Source organism: Acomys minous (genome assembly GCF_964271855.1).
Source record: "Acomys minous genome assembly, chromosome: 8".
Lineage (NCBI taxonomy): Eukaryota > Metazoa > Chordata > Mammalia > Rodentia > Muridae > Acomys > Acomys minous.
In genome coordinates, this window is record NC_140489.1 from 119,796,160 (window position 1) to 119,816,433 (window position 20,274).

General features: G+C 47.7%; 1 protein-coding gene and 1 long non-coding RNA gene across 2 annotated transcripts; one reads left to right on the forward strand and one right to left on the reverse strand.

The window, feature by feature from the left end:
- Positions 1-344: 344 nt before the first annotated feature.
- Positions 345-1,864, reverse strand: LOC311603255. Its single transcript, XR_014781022.1, has 2 exons — positions 1,798-1,864; positions 345-538 (listed from the first exon to the last, which is right to left on the reverse strand). It is a non-coding gene; the product is annotated as an uncharacterized lncRNA (long non-coding RNA).
- Positions 1,865-1,896: 32 nt separating this feature from the next.
- On the forward strand, positions 1,897-19,160 carry EPCAM (epithelial cell adhesion molecule). The gene is made up of 9 exons (XM_084792255.1): positions 1,897-2,089; positions 6,279-6,386; positions 6,618-6,858; positions 8,241-8,306; positions 8,905-8,968; positions 10,198-10,299; positions 13,042-13,245; positions 17,701-17,745; positions 18,702-19,160. The coding sequence occupies exons 1-9, from the start codon at positions 2,014-2,016 to the stop codon at positions 18,741-18,743; spliced, it is 948 nt and encodes a 315-aa protein (XP_084648381.1). The 5' UTR covers positions 1,897-2,013; the 3' UTR covers positions 18,744-19,160.
- The last annotated feature ends 1,114 nt before the right edge of the window (positions 19,161-20,274 follow it).

Sequence of the window (20,274 nt, forward strand, 5' to 3'; positions counted from 1 at the left end):
TCAATACTCTTCAGCTGATCTCGACCCCCAGAGGGCTGGAAATGTGTGTGGCTTTTCCTGGCGTGTGACTTGACTTCAGAGACAGGGGCAGGATGGGACTATTGAATCCAAAATTCTACCCGTGCTAATGTAAATACAGCTAGTCCAACGTTTTCTTTTTTTTTTTTTTTTTTTTTTTTTTGGTTTTTCGAGACAGGGTTTCTCTGTGTAGCCTTGGCCATCCTGGACTGACTTTGTAGACCAGGCTGGCCTCGAACTCACAGCGATCCGCCTGCCTCTGCCTCCCGAGTGCTGGGATTAAAGGCGTGCGCCACCACGCCCGGCTGTCCAACGTTTTCTTAAAAAAAAAAAAGACAAAAACAAACAACAACAACAACAACAACAAAAACCATCTGTTTTCCTTTTGTTTGTTTAGTGGGGATCACCATGCCACTTTTTCAGAATGGAGGCCAGAGGATTAACTCTGGGGGTTGGCTCTCTCCTTCCACCCTGTGGGTCCCAGGGACTGAGTTTGGGCCATCGGCTTCACCGTGACGACCTAGAGATTAGAAAATCCCTGAGAAGCAGACATTTAGAGAGAGGGCGGCACAAACAGCAGACAGCAACCTACCAGCTTCTCCCTGGTTTTCCTGACCTGAGACAAAAGCCTGGCCTCCTTTTTTCTCCCGCCCTGCGGGTGGACCGGTCTGACAAGATCAAGACTGGCTCAGGACTGTTTACCTCAACCTATCAGCCTCTCAGTCTTTTTTCAAACAGACCAACCCAAATTAGGGGATGAAGAGACAGCCCCACCCCCACCCCCACCCGAGACACACACACACACACACACACACACACACACACACACACAAAGACCCGTGAAGCCCAGCCCTGGTGAGAAAGTAGGACTTTGGGCTGCCTCTTCCATCTGCTCTGCTTTGCTGAGTGAGGTTCTGTGTACTTAAAAGCGTTTTTTCCCTCTCGCCGATTCTGTCTGTTGTGTCTGAGGTCTTCCTCTGTTACTGCTTGTTTTCATGTTCAACTCGAGATTTTTTTTTCCTGCCCCCTATCCTTTTCTTCTTTGAGTCAGAGCTTCTCTGTGGAGCCTTTGCTGTCCTGTAACTCTCTTTGTAGATCCGGCTAGCCTCGAACTCAACAAAGGCCTGGCTTTGCCTTCCCAAGTGCTAGAAATAAAGGCATCTGCCACCACGCCCGGGTTTTTCCTGCCTTTTAAAGCTTTGTTTTTTAAGATTTCCCCTAAATTTTGGAAGAAATTGTTTTTGTTTTGTAAATCAACACTGTTCTTTATGAGGTAGGAGTCAAGAATCTGAAAGAGAGCAGGGAGGATATGTGGGAGGGTTGCGGGGTGGCGTCACCACAGTGGGAGGGACTGTATTAAAGGGTGGTAGCATTAGGAAAGTTGAGGACCACTGCTCTAGCAGGTGGCCCGGGTTCCACTCCAAGCCCTCACATGGTGGCTCAAGGCCATCCATAACTCCAGTTCCAGGGTATCCGAAGCCCTTCTCTGACTTCCGCGAGCACCAGGCACGCACGCGGTGCACAAATATGCAGGCAAAACATCCATCCGTACACATAAACAGCTTCAAAACGTTTGAAAAGGTATTGCAAAGTAAACTGGCAGGTGTAGCGCAAAGGCAAGTTCTCGGCTTAACCCGGTATCCTTTTCGGCTTTCACGTCCAGTCTCGTCACCGCGTCCGCGACATCCTGTCCTTCCGGGGTACAGAGGTCCCAGGCTGGAGCACCGCGGCGGGCGCACACCTGGAGAGCGAGGCGGGCGCGTGGGGACGGTGACTCACCTGGGGCGGGCGAACGGAGGGGAGCGCGGGAGGGCCGAGGGGGGGCGTGGCATCCGAGGGCGTGGTCGGCGAGGGGCGTGGCCTCCGGTGGGCCGCTCGGTTCCCGCCTGGCCGCGGGCCCAGATCGCTCTGCACCTCGGTCCGGGCGCAGCACGTCCGTCCCCGGAGCCGTCCCCCGCCGCAGCCCCCGCGAGTCCCCGCCGCTCCGCGCGTAGCATGGCGCGCCCCCAGGCCCTCGCGTTCGGGCTCCTGCTAGCGGCGATCACGGCGACGCTGGTCGCGGCTAAGGAAGGTGAGGAGCACCTGGAGCGGAGGTGTGGGTTCGCAGCGGGCGAGCGATGGGGAGGGGACGGCGGGGTTCCGTTCTCTGGCGCCGAGACCCGACGGTGCTGGCCGGGTGTGCGCTAGGATGAGGCGGCCGTGAGGTGTGCCTGGCGGGGGACGAGGGGCTAGGGTGACTGAGCGGCCACTGCCCGGGGTCTTGCGGCTCCAGCTTGGAGTTCCAAGGTCCCGAAGTGCGGGCCTTTGTCGCGGCTGCCTTCCAGTCGCTTCCTCCTCCCTCCATACCTGCGACGTCCCCGGATGTGGGCCCCGGGAGGGGACAGGTAGCTCGCGGGAGGCCGCTATGCACCTGCGCGCCGGAGGCGGGCCTGCTGGGACCAAAAAGCCGGAGGTGTATTTTCCCTTTTCTAAGAATTATGACTAATGCCTTGTTTATTGTATCGAGGACAGATACAAAGATGTAAGGACTTTCTAAAAGTCGTGTAACCTTTACGTTCTGAGAATTCCCTTATTAGAAATTGTGCGTATTTGTGTTTTCGGAATACAGGTAGATTTATACAGTATCCCTTCCACTTTATAAAAGTGTTCATTTGTGGTTTGCATGCGGTCGGACAGCTTGTGGGACTCAGTTCTTCCACCACGTTGTTCCCTGGGAGCAAACTCGGGTGGTCTTTATCTCCAGAGCTGCCGCGTTGCCCTCGTTTTCTTTCGTCTGTAAGAACTTCTTAAACAGTGAGCGAACGATCTGTAGAGAGAACGTATGGAGTGCGACCCTAGGTGTTCTTACTATAGAGTGTGCTGTGACTTTTGATTTATTTCTAAGATGGTGTCTGGAAGTGGACACAGTTGAACAAACCCGTCTGGAAAGAATTCCCTTTCTTTTTTTGTTACTTCCTCAATTCTTAAGTTAAGTGTAATTTAGCTTTTGTTTTCTGGGTAATATTTCAATCTCTACAAGCAGGCGAGGGCTGTATTTGTTAATAACACCTTAAGTAATACTTAAGTTCGTTTGTATTTTCCTAACTTGAAGGCTGGGATGTGGGGGTGCTTGCCTAGCAAACCCTAGACTTGGTTGCCCCAGCACCCCATAAACCAAGTGTATACCTGTAACCCCAGCAGTAGTAGGAAGCGGAAGCCAGTGGAACAGCAGCAATTCAAGGTCATCTCCAGCCAGGCGTGGCCATGGAGCCAGCCTGGGCTAAAGGAAACCCTGTTTAATGAGAAGATTGAATAGGCATTTATTGGGCCCCAAGGTAGGCATTCCTTAGGAAGACTGGGTAAGGGAGGGATAGGAGAGAGGAGCCATAGATTGCAGGATTGGGTTGTTGACTGGGGGAGGGGACATAAAATGACTGGGAGGGAGACTGCGAAGTGAGATGGGCAGGCAGGCCAGTCAGCTCCAGTCTGGAAGCCCCCCCAGGAGCTGAGGCAGGAGGGCGGCAGTGAACTGGAGCCCTGGAATAAGACTCTCCCAGAGAGGGGAAGGACAGAGAGAAGGAAGGAAAAGAGTTGTTTTTGTTTGTTTATTTGGTTGGTTGGTTTGGTTTTGGAGACAGGGTCTCCCTGTGTAGCCTTGGCTGTCCTGGGCTCGGTTTGTAGACCAGGCTGGCCTCGAACTCATAGCCAGCTGCCTGCCTCTGCCTCCCGAGTGCTGGGATTAAAGGCCTGTGCCACCAGGCCAAGCTGATATTTGTTTTTAAGTGACTCGGGGTGGGGAGGTGGAGGCATTAATGGGTGATGCACAGGTAGAAGAAGGGGGAGAACGGACTACCCTAGCTGGCGTCTGACTTCCACGTCTGAGCTGTGGCGTGGGTGCACACAGAAAATGTATAGGTAAATAAATGCACAAAGTGAACTTCAAAAGAGAAAGCCTCGCAGCAGAAGCAAGGCTGATAAGATCTTTAGAGGGCTGTATTTAAAACTGTTTCTGGCTGGGCTAGTGGTGCAAGCCTTTATATAGCCCTAGCATTCCTCAAGATCTGGCCAGGTAGATCTCTGATTGGAAAAGGCCTAGTCGTCATCTAAAGTTCCAGGCCAGGCAGGGCTACATAGAAGTGGTGCCATGCATATAATCCCAGCCCTTCGGGAGCCTGAGGCAGGAGGATTGTGAGCTTGAGACTAACCTGGATTACAAAGCAAGACCCTGCCTCAAAAAAAAAATAATTAATTTATTAATTAAAAAAATAAAAAGAAAGCCAGCAACAACAAAACTGTCCCTGGCTAGTAGCCAACACCTCTAAGCCTAGCACCTGGGAGGCCAAGGGCAGAGAACGGCTAGTGTGGCCAGTGAGATAGACGGCTCAGTGAGGAGATGACCAGAGTGTGGCCCTGGGGTAACGGGAAGGGAGAGGACGCTACAAGTTTACCCTTTGACCTCTACACATGCCACCCAGTGCCCCTGCTCCCAATTAGTAAATATACGTAATACATTTAAAAAGAAGGAGACTCTTGAGTTTGATGCCAAGCTGGGCTATCTGCAACAGCAACAGGTAATACAGGCCAAGGGTGTAGCTCATCGGGAGGCGCTAAATTAGCATGAGCACAACCCCAGGCTTGATCCTTAGTGCTGCCAAGAAATCCCCGAAGTATTCTTCCCTCTGTCACATTTCCTTAATAAATCTTTGTTGTTTGTTTGTTTGTTTGTTTTGAAACAGGATTTCTCTGTGTAACCTTGCCTGTCTTGGATATATGCTGGCTTTGAACTCACAGAGATCCACCTTCCTCTGTCTCTCTAGAGCTGAGGTTAAAGGAGTACACCACTACATGCCAGTATTTTTATATATTTTTTGAGGGTTTTGTTTTGTTGTTTTTTTTTTTTAAGATTTATTTATTAATACATGTTCTGCCCACATGTACACCCGCAGGCCAAAAGGGGGCACCAGATTTCACAGATGCTAGTGAGCCACCATGTGGTTGCTGGAAATTGAACTCAGGACCCTTAGAAGAACAGACCTCTTAACCTCTGCCCCATCTCTCCAGCCCTGTTTTTTTGTTTTACAAGACAGGGTTTCTCTGTGTAATTGCCCTGGCTGTCCTGGAGTTCACTTAGTAGACCAAGCTGGCCTTGAACTCAGAGATCTGCCTTCCTCTGCCTCCTGAGTTCTGGGACTAATAAAGGCTTCTGCCACCATGTCCTGCCCCGGACCACTTCCTTTTTTTGTTTGCTTGTTTAGTTTTGGTTTTGGTTTTTCAAGACAAAGTTTCTTTATGTAGTCTTGGCTGTCCTGGAGTCACTCTGTAGACCAGGCTGGACTTGAACTCACAGAGATCCGCTTGCCTCTTGGCTCTCAGAGTGTTGTGATTACAGATGTGGGTTACTGCACCCAGTTCTAGGACTGCTGCTGCTGCTGCTGCTGCTTGCTTCATCTACTTCCTCCTTTTCATCATCTTCTCCTCCTCCTCTACCTTCTTTTTTGTTTTGTTTTGTTTTCGAGACAGAGTTTCTCTGAAGTTTTGGCTGTCCTGGACTCGCTTTGTAGACCAGGCTGGTCTCGAACTTACAGAGCTCCGAGTGCTGAGATTAAAGGCGTGTGCCACCAGTGCCCGGTTTTTCTTTTCTTTCTTTTTTTTTTTGAAGGTTTGTTTATTTATTATGCATACAGTGCTCTGCCTGCATGTACACCTGCACACTAGAAGAGGACATCAGATCGCATTCTAGATGGTTGTGAGCCACCGTGTGGTTGCTGGGAATTGAACTCAGGACCTCTGGAAGAGCAGACACTGCTCTTAACCATTGAGCCCTCTCTCTAGCCCCAGGACTACTTTTTTTTTCTGTTTTTTTTTTTTAAATAATTTATTCAGATTACATCCTGATTGCTATCCCCTCACTTGTATCTTCCCATTCCCCCCTCCCTCCCTCTTTCACCCTATTCCCCTCTCCTAGGCCAGTGACAGAAGGGGACCTCCTCCCTCACCATATGAGCACAGGTTACCATGGTCTCATCTGGACAGCCTGCTTCCCCTTCCTTTGAGTGCCACCAGCCTCCCCACCGACGGGAAGTGGTCCAGTAGGGGGCACCAGAGTTCATGTCAGAGGCAGTTCCTACTCTCCCACAACCGTGGAGAATGTATTGGCCTTTGGCTAGCTCTGAACCAGGACCACTTCTTAAAGGCATGATTGACAGAATGAGTTGACAGTTGTAACTACATTTTTTTTTGTAACTACATTTTAAACTAATTTTTTTCCAATAATTTTCTAGAATGTGTGTGTGACAACTACAAGCTGACAACAGGCTGCTTTTTAAATCAAAATGGTGAATGCCAGTGTACTGCCTATGGTACTCAAAATACTGTCCTCTGCTCCAAACGTGAGTAAAAGATGCTTATTGCCTGGGAGTTTGATATTGATAATACCTTTGAAATCGAGGCACCTTGAGTTGAGTTATATTGGCTCTAATCTGTCTTACTGGCACCTCAAGTGTCCTCAGTAAGTAATTAGGTGTAGAATAATGGGAGGGAACAGGAAATAATAATCTTGGCCTGGGATGACGTTAAGTTAAAAAAAAGTTTCCTTGGCTGACATGACCTTTTCTTTCCAGTGGCATCCAAATGTTTGGTGATGAAGGCAGAAATGACTCACAACAAGTCTGGGAAGCGACAGAAGCCGGAGGGGGCCATCCAGAACAACGACGGGCTGTATGACCCCGAGTGTGATGAGCAAGGGCTCTTTAAGGCCAAGCAGTGCAACGGCACCGCCACGTGCTGGTGTGTCAACACGGCTGGCGTCCGAAGAACGGACAAAGACACGGAAATAACCTGCTCCGAGCGCGTGAGAACCTAGTGAGTGAGGCTGTTCACATTCGCTTAATTGTAGTTTTGAATATGAAATAAGAATTAGTGGTTTGGAATCCCAACACTGGGAAAAGCTGGGCCTGGCAGTGCACACCTGTAAGCAAGCCTTGCACACCAGAGGCGGGGCCAGGAGGAGTTCAGGGCTAGCCTTGTCTCCATAGTGAGTTTTGAGACCAGTCCGAGCTACTTGAAATCCTCTTTCAAACAAGACAAATGGACAGGAATAGGGTATGGCGAATGTCCATCCTGTCCCCAGGCCTCATAAAACTGGTGTCACCAGTTTTGAGTTGCATTTTATTGGCTCTCGTCCAACTGTGTTATTTTGTAGAAATTTATCTGACTGCTGAAGTTTTTTTTTTTTTTTATCTTCGGTGTGGAATAATCTTTGGCCTGGGATTGTGACATTAAATTAAAAAGTTTTCCCTTGGGACATTACGTTTCCAGAGCTGGCTTATGAGTGTCCTGTGGAGACAGGTGGTACATAGCATCTCCCTTTATTTTCACTTAACCTCTGTTCCCCATTTGACGCTGAGTTAGTGTTAAGTGAATAAGAGTGACTTAAACTGTGTTTGCTCACTTACTGTGTTTTAAGAATGAGCTATTTGGGGGCCGGAGAGATGGCTCAGTGGTTAAGAGCACTACCTGCTCTTCCAAAGGACCCGGGTTCAATTCCCAGCACCCACATGGCAGCTCACAACTGTCTGTAACGCCAAGATCTGACACCCACACATCAATGCACATAAGTTAAAATTAAATTATTTTTAAAAATGAGCTATTTGGGCTGGAGACGTAAATAGAAAAGCTGGGGGGGGGTGTTTAATCTCTAGCATGGTGGAGTGGGGTAGGAGAGAGACAACTGAAAACCAACAGAAACCCACTGAAATAAAAGATATGGGATGGACAGGACACAGGAGAGGGGTTAAGCCCAAAGCGTGCAATTGCTGCCTCTGACTTTTGGAGCTGTCTGGTCACTTGTTTCCATTCTCCGCCCCCCCCCTCCCCTACCTCTCCCCTTACCTCTCTCCCTCCTCTCCCTTTTCATCTCTGTCTGTCATGGTTTCATGTCAGAATCTTGGCTGGCCTTGAACCCAGGCCTGTCTCCTGCCTCTGCCCCTGCAGTGCCCTCTGGCCCAGGGTGCAGCACGGCCAGCCCAGCCTTGACTTCTCTCCTGTGTTGTAGCTGTCACCAGCAGGTCGATGTCAGGAGGGGCGTTACCTCTGGGTGGGTTCTCTGAAGGACTTGCGGGGGTATTTACCACGACACTTAGAGGTCCTGCCAGCTCTAATTCTCTTTCGGAGTGTGAATATTTGCCTCTTTGGAAAACACGGGAAAGACTGAGCCGTGCCTGGTTGACACTGTCTTCTTACAGCTGGATCATCATTGAACTGAAACACAAAGAGCGACCGAACCCTTACGACCTTCAGAGTTTGCAGGTGTAAGTGGGATTTACCTTCATACCCCTGTGTTCATGCGCCTTGACAGGAAAGCGGCGTAAGTGGTCTCACTCACGTCAGGGCACCCGTGCGCTTTGTCTCCAACAAGCCGTGTCGGCCAGCTTTCTCCACGGCGAAGTTACCGTTGCCCTTCTGGAATGTGTGGCTGCTCTGTTGGCAGACCCGTGGCTGCTGTGTAAACGCTCTGCCTCTCATCAGCAGATTCAGTGACTGGTGCTGGCTGGAACCACTTACTGTTAAAGTTGCAAAGTGACATTAAAATTAGACAGCCTCTGGTGGATCGCTGTGAGTTCGAGGCCAGCCTGGTCTACAAAGTGAGTCCAGGACAGCCAAGGCTACACAGAGAGACCCTCTCTCTAAAAAAAAAAAAAATTAGACAGCCTCATCGCCACTGCATACCAAGCTCCAGATCAGTGTGGGCTACATAATGAACCACTCCCTAAAAAACAAACAAACAAACAAAAAAACAATTAGAACAGCTTAGTCCCTAAACCAGCTGCTTAAAAAGTAGAGATTTTATTATTATATGGTACATTTTTTTTGTTTTGTTTTTTAACAAAGCTTGTAAATTATTTGCAGTGCACTTCAGGAAGCGCTCACATCTCGATACAAATTGAATCAGAAATTTATCAAAAATATTTTGGTAAGTTTTTTTGTTTTTGTTTTCCCCCATAAGTGAGCTAGCTTTAGCAGCAAGTTGGTAGGGGGGGTATGGTTTGGGTATAATGACAGTCAATGGCTTACCCCTTCAGACAGGGTTTTTCTGTGTACCCCTGGCTGTCTGCAACTCGCTCTGTAAACCAGGCAGGCTTTGAACTCAGACATCCACACCTGCCTCTGCCTCCCGAGTGCCGGGATTAAAGGTGTATGCCACCACTGCCCAGGTGACAGCCAGTGATTTATAATGGCAGCTAAATGAGTTTTAGTAACAGTTTAAATCCTGGCCACTTAACATGGAATCCAAGTAGTTTTTTTTCCATTGACTTTGAAAGCCCCAGTTTGCTGTGGAGGATGTGAGACGTGTAGAGGTTTATTTTTAGGCTTATTAGACTTGTATGAGTGTTTGGCCTGCATGTATGTGTGTGTTCACTATGTGTTTGCCTGGTGCCCCAGGAATCCAGGAAATGACACCGAGCCTCCCCTCCGCGCCCCCCCCCCCCAAGTTAGTGTTACGAATGGTTAGCAGTTAGGAATTGAAGCCCTGTCCTCTGTAAAAGCTACATGCTGTTAACTGCTGAGCCATGTCTTCAGCCCCCAAAGGCTTCCAGATTAATCTCATTGTGGGCAAGTCATTGCAGTAGGAACTTACAGTGTGATGTTCACTGTGTGATGGCCACATCCACAGTGAAGAGCAGAGAGTGACTACACGCAGGCCGCCTCCAGCTTTCTGTCTTAACATTCAGTCCTTACTGTGTGATGTTCACTGTGTGATGGCCGTTACGCAGCTAGCCACATCCACAGTGAAAAGCAGAGAGTACACACGCAGGCAGCTTCCAAAGTGACGCAGCCCACGTCAGTTTACATAATTAAACAGGCTTGCCCACGGGTCAGTCCAGTCAAGACAGTCCCTCGCTGAGACTTGTGGCTCTAGCTTGTCAGTTCTAGGTGACAGCTCCAGCTAACCATCATGCCTAGTTACCCCTTTCCTTAACTGTTCAAAAAAAGTAGTTTGCACTGCTTTTTTATTCTCTCAGATAAAGACCTCTCAGAAAGTTTTCAATTACTGGTGATAAATTAAATTATCCATTAATGGGAAGAGCTCCTGGTACATGTAGATTACAGAAAATAAAATTCTAAATATTCTGACTGTTGAACAAAACTTTCATATATTCTAATTGATTAATTTGTATTTTCACTTTCTCCCCCCACCAGTATGAGAATAATATTATCACTATTGATCTGATGCAAAACTCTTCTCAGAAAACTCAGGATGATGTCGACATAGCTGATGTGGCTTATTATTTTGAAAAAGATGTAAGTATGAACTGTAATTTTTCAAACTTAATACTTTTTGTTGTTGTCTTTAAATATAATTTATTTATTTTTATTTCACGTACATTTGTGTTTTGCCTATATGTATGTCTGTGTGAGGGTGTCAGATCTTGACGTTACAGTTGTGAGCTACCATGTGGTCGCTGAGAATTGAACCTGGATCCTTTGAAAGAGAAGTCAGTGCTCTTAACCTCTGAGCCATCTCTCCAGCCCCATTTGTTTGTTTGTTTGTTTGTTTTTGAAGCAGGATCTCAATATATCCCTGGCTGAGCTGTCACTCAGGATATATATATGTTAGGTTTTCCCTGACAACACAGAGATCTGCCTGCCTCTGCATCCCGAGTGCTGGGGTTAAACACATGCGCCATCTTGCTCAGTTGTTTGCTTTTTTGAGACGGGCTAGGCTAGGCTGGCCTTGGACCCTGAATCTCCTGCTTCCATCTCCCAAGTACTGTGCCCTACTTACAAAAAAGAGAAAGGAGTAGTTTGGGAAAGGGATGATGTGAAGTTATCCTTCCAGAGATGAGCTGTCCAAGGAGAGAGGACCATGCAGTCACAGAGGCGGTAGGACAGCTTGCTGAGCTTCATTCCAGAGGCCATGCATGGGAAAACATGATACACAGACTGGGGGAAACGTCAAGTGTGACATGGGGCTGGAGAGACGGCTTAGCAGGGTAAGAGCATGTACTGTTCCTCCAGAGGGGCCTGCGTTTGACCCCCAGCAAGCACACCAGGCAGCCGTCATCTGAAATTAAGAATAGTAAAAATAAATATAAAGCATAGAAAAATGTAAAATAAAAGAGTAGAGATATTTACCATGGCTGGCATAGCGGGGACTTAAAAGGGGAGGTAAGGGAGGCAGGCGAACTCAGAGCGAGGGAGCCAGAGAGACCCTTTGTTGTATAGCTTTCGAGGGTGTCCAGGCACCAGCACTGTTGGTTAGCAGTCAGTATAGAAACCACAGCTGGCAGGGAGCGCTTGGCCTGCTGTCTTAGGGAGGAGGGGCAGCAGGGGGCCTGTGATGTAATAGTGCCAAGTGCTAGATTACAGGTGCGTGTGTCACTGTGACTAGTTTATGTCATACTGCGGACTGGGCCCTGGACTCTGCACATGCTAGGTAAGCATTCTGCCAACCTCTAGCTCTCTCCGATTCTTCTTGTCTTAATCTCTGCCGTGTTAGGAATTGAACCCGGTATGTATCTAGTACGCTGGGAATAACTGTAAGCTATTACAGTTAGCCTTCTCTCTTCTTATAATTGTCATTTTCACTTTGGTTAGCTACTACATTGGTATAATTATCCTCCATTCAGTATCCTAATTCCTGTGAATAGGAGTCATTCTACAGTTTAAAGTCTAATTTTTAAGTTCTGTGTAGGTGTGTGTGTGAGTATGTGTGTGATACACATTAGTGCAAGTGCCTTCAGAGACCAGAGGTTAACTGGGCCCATTGGACCCGGATTATAATTAGTTGTGAGCTGCCTGATGTGGGTTCTGGGTATCAAACTCAAGTCCTCTTAAATGCTCTTAATCTCTGAGATGTAAAGTCAGTCTCTGTTTTTAAAACATTTATGTAAGTGCCTAAGGTGGTAGAACACTAAAATACTGGCACCTGGAGGCTGAGGCAGGAGGACTGAGTTCAAGGCCAACACCTTATATGAAGGAGAGATAGACTTGTTTTTTATGATCCCAAGTGCGGGATTGGAATGGTCTTGTGAGAACAGGTGATGTTAATCCACTAGAAGACAAACCACCCTCATGTGGGAGCTTGATTGTGCCAGCTGAAAAGATCCGTGAACAGACTCTGGGAGGAGATATGTAAATGAGCCCAGAACCAAAGGCGGGGCCCTTCGAGACTTTAGATAGTTTTGGTCTCCACTTCGAGAAGCTCCTAGAGAGAACTGCTCGAGGGAAGGCTTCGGGGCTCCTGCTGAGGTTCCGGGTTCTGGTTACTCCAGGTTCCAGCAGAAAAAATCCTGCTGATTACACCAGGAAAATTGTTCCTTGGAACTGATATCCTTACGGTTTTGTTATTGTGTTCTTTAATCCTCTTTTCCTATTGGTTTGGTTAGTTGGGTTATAAGTGAGATACACTCAGTTAATAAGTTATAATAAAATATATTAGTTAAAAATTAAACTTACATTTATATGTTTATTGTTTCTGGGTTTTGCTTGTTATTGTTGAGGGGGTCTTTTTCTTTTTTCTTTTTCTTTTTTTTTTTTTTTTTTTGTGTGTGTGTGTGTGTGTTTTGTTTTTCTAGACAGGGCTCTCTGTGTAGCCTTGACTGTCCTGGACTTGCCTTGTAGACCAGGCTGGCCTTGAACTCAGAGATCCACCTGCCTCTGTCTCCCAAGTGCTGGGATTAAAGGGGTGTGCCACTACGCCCGGCCTGATTTTTTGTTGTTGTTGGTGGTGGTGGTTGGTTGATTGGTTAGCTTCAGCTTTCTAAGATGTAAGGTTACAAATGAAGATATCATACCTAGCTGAACTTACTTTAGAATACTTTGGGGTAGAAGAAAGAGTGATGAGACTAAAATGGCCACGGGTTATTTTTTAAGTTGGAGGGTGGTACACGGCTTCATTTCTGCTTTTATGCATCGCATTTTTCCCGTAAATAACAGTGCTCTAAAGTTTCACGGGATCACGTTATCCTCAGCGAAACACTGAAGATCATTGGTGCCCGCGCCGCCGACTGCCTTCAGCGGTTTTGTTTTTCTCCTGTGCAGGTGAAAGGGGAGTCCCTGTTCCATCCCTCTAGGAGCATGGACCTGAGGGTGAATGGAGAACAACTGGAGCTGGAGCCCGGGCAGACCCTGATTTACTATGTTGACGAGAAGGCGCCTGAGTTCTCCATGCAGGGCCTCACGGCTGGTATCATCGCTGTCATTGTGGTGGTGGCCCTGGCAATCATTGCCGGCATTGTTGTTCTGGTGAGTGCAGGACCAGTCGGGGCGCACTGAAGGATGCGCTCTTAGAAACCAACCTTAGCAAAGGACTCTGTTGCGTGTCTGGTTCCTCTGGACGAAACAGTCACTTTTGGAAGCCGGAAAGGGTTATTCATGAGGAAAACACCTGCAGCTGGATCCCTCACAGCCGCCGAGCTCAGAGCTCCTGCCAGAACAGAGCTCCCAAACCGGGCCCTGGGATGGACGACGCGACACTTAGCTGTTTGTTTTTGCCTTTGGTGGTGCTGGAGACTGAGCTCAGGCCCCAGGCATTCCAGGCTAGCACTAGTCCACTGAGCTACACGCCTGGGCCCCAAACAACACAGAGCTTAAGTTAGCGAGAAAACAGTCAAAAGTTGCGCATGTTGCAATGATTCTAAATAAATAACAAATTTGCACTGGGTGCAGTGGCACATACCTGTAACCCCAGTGCTTGGGAGGTGAAGGTTTCGAGATTTAAAGAAGTCTGCTTTATCCTAGGATCTTCACGGTGATTGGTAGCAGGTAATCTCGGCAATATGTGTCAGAATTCAGAGATTGATTTGAGCAGGGTATGATGGCCCACTTCTGTATTCTAGGCCCCTGAGAAACTGAGGCAGGAGGATCCACACTTTAAGGCCAGGGGCTGGAGAGAAAACACTGTTGCTCTTGGAGAGAACCTGGATTGGGTTTCCAGAACCCACATGGGATTTTATAACCACCCGTGGAGTTCTACGAAGGGATGCATTACCAAATAAATTTTTTGCTTTTGTGGCACTAGGGATAGATTTTTAGGGCCTCACATATGCTCGCAAGCGCTTGACCAAGGTAAGCATCCCCGACGGTCTTTCTTTTCTATCGTTGTTGACAAAACACTATGACCAAGGCAACTTATAGAAAGAAAGGCTGTGGTGGCGCACGCCTTTAATCCCAGCACTCAGGGAGGCAGAGGCAGGCGGATCTCTGAGTTCGAGGCTGGCTTGGTCTACAAGGTGAATCCAGAACAGCAAAGGCTACACAGAGAAACCCTGTCTCAAAAAAAAAAAAAAAAACAGGAGGAGGAGAAGAAGAAAGAAAAAGAAGAAGGAAAGAAAGGAAAAAGGATTTAAATTCCAGGGTTACCATTCATGGCCATGATGGCGGGAGCATGGGAGCCAGCAGCAGGAGCAGCTGAGAGCTTACGTCTGATCCACAAGCACAGGCAGCAAGAGGGAGACAGAACTCGGGATGGCAGAGGCTAGAGACACACTTCCTAATCCTTCCCAACCAGACAGTCCCACCAGCTTTGGACCACACGTGGAGCTGTCCGAGCCTGTGAGAGCCATTCTCTCTTAAGCCACCACACCCACCTTTTCTTTTCTGAACTCTGTAGCCCAGTTAGCTTCAAACTCTTATGCCTCAGCCCTTCCAAGGCTGTGAGCCCTGACACCTGACCTTCTCTTTCAGTCTGTCTTTGTGTATGGATTTTTATTTCAGTTTCCTTTTGTTTTTAGCAGTGCGAACACAGACTAAGAAAAAACAGGAAAAACTTCTGTGTGTAGGAGAGGCTCCAAGGGGAGAAATACCCTTTATTTACTTGTGTTTATTTATTTTTTCTTTCTTTCTTTTTTTTTTTTTTTTTGTTTGTTTGTTTGGTTGGTTGGTTTTGGTTTTGGTTTTTGAGACAGGGTTTCTCTGTGTAGTCTTGGCTGTCTTGGACTCAACTTTGGAGATCAGGTTGACCTCGAACTCACAATGATCCACCTGCCTCTGCCTCCTGAGTGCTGGGATTAAAGGCATGCGCCACCACCGCCTGGCTATTTTCTTTTCTTTTCTTTCTTTCTTTCTTTCTTTTTTTTTTTTTTGGTTTCTCGAGACAGGGTTTCTCTGTGTAGCCTTGACTGTCCTGGACTCACTTTGTAGTCCAGGCTGGCCTCGAACTCACAGCGATCCGCCTGCCTCTGCCTTCCGAGTGCTGGGATTAAAGGCATGCGCCACCACGCCCGGTCCGGCTATTTTCTTATATGTATGTGTGTGTGGTATGCTTGAGTGTATATGTTCACATGTGTGGGGATATATTTGTGTGCAAGTGCCCACGCACATATATTCCAGTGCACAGAGAGGCCCAAAGCTAACATTGGGAATCTTTGTCTATGGCTCTCTGCCTTACTCTTTAAGGAAGGCTCTCTCCGGCAAACCCAGAGCAGGCTAATATGGGGAGGCTGGCCAGCCAGCTTGCTCTTGGGCTAGGGATCTCATCTCTGCCTCGTTTGTTGTTGTTGTCCTTGTTGTTGTTTGGGTTATTTATTTATTTATTACATATACTGTGTTCTACCTGCATCTGTGCCTGCAGGCCAGAAGAGGGCACCAGATCTCATTATAGATGGTTGTGAGCCACCATGTGGTTGCTGGGAATTGAGCTCAGGGAGAGCAGACAGTGCTCTTAAGCTCTGAGTCATCGCTCCAGTTTGTTTGTTTGTTTTTGTTTTTGTTTGTGACAGGATTTCTCTGTGTAGCCCTGGCTATCCTGGAACTCACTATGTAGACCAGACTGGCTTTGAAGCACCTTTCTATTTTTGAGATAAGGTTTCTGCCTGAATTTGGAGCTCACCATTTCAGTTAGTCTGGCTGGCCAGCCAGTGAGCTCTGGGCACCTGTCTTTTCCCAGTACTATGTTTGCAAACACACACAGCCGCATGTGGCTTTTATACAGGGATTACCAGCGATGGAACTAGGGTCCTCCTGTTTGTGCGACAAATAGTTAACCCAGTGTGTGCGTATGTGCATATGTGTGCAAGTGTGTGTGTGTGTGTGTGTGTGTGTGTGGTGTTTTCTTCCAGATAGGAGTCTACCCAGGTTGGTATTGACTTCATGGGTTCAACTGATCATCCTACTTTGCTTGGACTGTAGGCATGTGCCGCTGTGCCCAACTAAAGTTAAACGTTTTAGCATTTTGAGGACACCTGCTGTCCTACCCCTCAGGAGGATGAGACGGGAGGATTGAGTTTCAAGTTGCTTTAGGCTTCTATCAAATTTAAAAAAGCAGTCTGGGGACATATTGATGGTGCAGAAAATAGAAATGGATCTTATGTACAACATATAAAGAGTCTGTACAAGTTGATGAGGAAACCTACAAAAAGAAAGACAACACAGGGCTGGCAGTGGATAGAGCGAGCATCAGTGCCCAGGCCTGGCTGAAGGGACTCTGGCCAGCTTGAGTGTGGTAGGCATGGCTCTGGTGGGCCTTTCCCTTCCCCCCTGCCTAACTACATTCCTAAAGCTAGCCTCCAAGGTCTAGTCCTAATTTGGCTACTTCCTCTTCCTGGGGCTGACTACCAGGTCCAGCTATCAAAGTATTGAAGTCCAGCCAATCAAAAGCCCCCTTTGGCTCATCTAATTAGCATACCCAACTAAAATTAAACACTTCATCCTAACATGGGGTTTCTTCCTTTTCCTATGGGCCGCATCTTTCTCTTCTCTATCCAAAGGCAGTCCTTTGTCCTCTGGGGCCAAATACCCCTTACCCAGCTCCCTTCCCCCCATCCTCCTGTCTCCTCTCTTTGTATTTTATTCCCTGCCCTCTGTCCTTCTGGGGCAAAAAAAAAAATCCTCTTTGTGCTGAGAAGTTGGCCTTGGGGCTCCTGAGCTGATGCTGTCCCTACGCTGGTGGCCGTCTAATCACCTCACCAGGTGGGAATGAGGACTGATTGGTGAGATTTGTTCTCCCACATGGGGATGAAGCACACCACACACACACACACACACACACACACACACACACACACACACAAATAGGAAGTAAATGCAACAAAACTAGATACGGTGGCACATTGCCTGTGATTCCAGCCCAAGGTGGCCTGGAGCAGAGGACTGTGGGGCCAAGGTTCAAGGCTTAGCCTAAGCTACGCAGCAGAGTCCCGTCTTGACATAGCAGCCCCCTCCCTCAGAAGAAGCATGGTAGTAAAGTAGGGGTCTATAGAAGAGGGGTGTCAGCTGGCAAACAGAGCAGTTTGTCACACAGAAACCAGAGTCGTAAAGAGGCTTCACCGAGTGTGGGAGCACACGCTTCCAATCCCAGCACCAAGGAGGCAGACCGGAGCTTGAGGCCAGCCTGGTTCCATAGTGAGAGACCCAGGCCCACTAGGGCTACTCAGTGACACCTTGTTTGGGAAGAACCCACCACCAACTGAAGGGAAACCAAGAGGCGCATTCAGGGTTATGGGTCGATGGCATCTGCAGGCGTGACCTCGGAGACACTGTCTGGAGCGTGGTGTCTAAGTGGGGCTATGGGGCATTTTGTCTGTGTTCAGTTAAAAACTTCTGCTCTGGAAGGTGCCTCCGGTCTTGACGTAGCTGTTCAAAGGGCTGGCACTGTATGACCAGTTTTTTAGACCCCCCCCAAACTTGTGCATGTACTTAGTTCAAAGTACATGTTAGTTTTGGCCACTTTTGTTTAGTAATCTTTTTTTTCCCCCTCCCCAGGTTATTTCCACAAGGAAGAAATCAGCAAAATATGAGAAGGCTGAGGTAAGTGGGTGAACAGCTGTGCTGAATTCTTACTTACACAGTATATGTAATAAATAAATAAATAACCCAAACAACAACAAGGACAACAACAACAAACGAGGCAGAGATGAGATCCCTAGCCTGAGAGCAAGCTGGCTGGCTCTGAATTCTCACTATCCCTTCCAAAACAAAGCACAGGCGCCCTCCGAGACGAGGTTTCTCTGTTTTAGTCCTGGCCGTCCTGAAACTTACAGAGATCATCTTGTCTCTACCTCCCGGGTGCTGGGATTAAAGATGTGCAGTTTCTCTGTGTAGCCCTGGCTGTCCTGGCCTTGCTTTGTAGACCAGGCTGGCCTCGAACTCACAATCATCTGCCTCTGCCTCCCAAGTGCTGGCATTAAAGGCGTGCACCACCACTACCCAGCTTGCCTTCTACTTCTTAGATAAGCTGTGTGGAAACTGGCTTTAGCTTTAACGGATTTGGAGTCTTGTGGGAGCATAGCCTCGTGGAGCCCTATTGGACATAGTCCATTTGACTGCTGACCTGATTTCCTATTTCTTTCCAGTTTATAAGAATCAATTTAAAGGGTTGGAGAGATGCTTCAGTGGTTAAGGATCATTTAAGGCACTTGGTGATACACACCTTTAATCCCAGCACTAGGGAGGCAAAGGCCAGCCTGGTTTACAGAGTGAATCCAGGACAGCCAGGGCTACACAGGGAAACCCTGTCTCGAAAAACAACAGCAACACCAGGCTCAGTGGCACTCGCCTGTAATCCGAGTACTCAGGGTGAGGCAGAGGCAGGCGGATCGCTGTGAGTTCGAGGCCAGCCTGGTCTACAAAGTGAGTCCAGGACAGCCAGGGCTACACAGAGAATCCCTGTCTTGAAAACCAAACAAACCAAAAACTATTTTCTGACTGACCAAGGAGGGAAAGCTGTTCCAGTTTCCTTGCATGCTCTGTCCTCTCTGTTGCAGATAAAGGAGATGGGTGAAATACACAGAGAACTCAATGCCTAGCCCTGTGACTTGTGGATGGGCCACCCGAAGAAGGGGACCTGGCAAAAACAGCGCAGATTGCAAATGGAGAGACACGGGACAAGATGAGAGCCTTTAAAAGGGTTACCGTTTTTGTTAGTTAATGTCAAATATTTGTCATAATGAAATTTGTACTCATAAATACAAGCAGCTTGACATTGGCAGTATCAATCTTAAAATTAGACAAATATCATATCTGAACAGGCCTGGTGTGGGACTCAGAACTTAGCCTGCAAAGTTAAAATAATTTATGCTTAATATTGAAGAGTGCGCCACACACATTCCACAGTAGAATCCGATGACGAGCCTCATCCTGTGATTAAAGCTGCCTTTCTTTATACCGGAGTGTTGTACATAACGAACTTTTTTTTTTAACGAAATAAAACGTTTTTAAACTGAGTTTCTAAGTTTATTTGACTCAAATTTCCTAGCATATGTATACGTAAGATAATAGGTTTTTAAATACTCTGTACCTCCAAGTGACACAGAGCTGGAATCTCGTACTTGGGAGACATGTGTAAGAGGATTGGGGTTTGCAAGTTTTCCTGTGTGTGTAGTTCGGCACTGACTGGCCCTGGCTATCTGACACCTTATCTGAAAGGAATAAAAAAAACGACTCTGGTAAGTCTTGTGTTGTGGCTCATGACTAACTATACTCTCAACACTTGGGGGGCTAAGGCATGACAGGTTTTGAGGCCGGCACAGGCTGTGTAGACATACTGAGTTCCAGACTACACCCTGAGGTCCTGACCATCAGTAACATATTCTGGGAGCTGGGGATAGCAGGGCAGGTTCAGTGGTCAGTTGTGCTAGGAAGTGAGAGGTCCTGGGTTCAGTTTGCACTACTAGGAAACATGCAACACTTAACTACAAGCTAGAGCTTTTCTACTACTTTTTTGTTTTTAATGTATAGTGTTCTCCCTGCATATACCACTGCAGGCCAGAAGAGGGCATCAGGCCTCATTAAGTATGGTTGCGAGCCACCACGAGGGGTTGGTTGCTGGGAATCGAACTCAGTACTCCTGAGCCATCTCCCCAGGCCCTAGAGCTTTTCTAATACTTTTTTTTTTTTTAAGCCAGGCTGGCCTTGAACTCAGATCCTCCTGCCTCTGCCTCCCCAAGTGCTGGGATTGCAGGCATGCACTACCACACCCGGCTCAAGCTAGAGCTTTGCATGTGTACTATAGGAAGTGAACTAACCTTTCCTGTAGAACTTTAGTAGGGCACCATTACGTTGTGGTTTTTCCTTTCATGCCTTGGCTCCTAGAATAACGACTCATGAGGTTCATTAAATATTATGCAAAAACCTAGGCCATATAGCTGGGCTCTTCTCTGACTAGCTCATAAATTAACCCATTATATTAAACCACATTTGACCACGTGCCTGGTTACCTGAGCTCAGGCGACATCTTCCTCACATCTTGGCGGCTCAGTCTCCTGCACCTGTCTCTCCCAGAATCCTTTGTGCTTTCTGGAAATCCCAACTATTTCCTGCCTCTGCCTTAGGCCATCC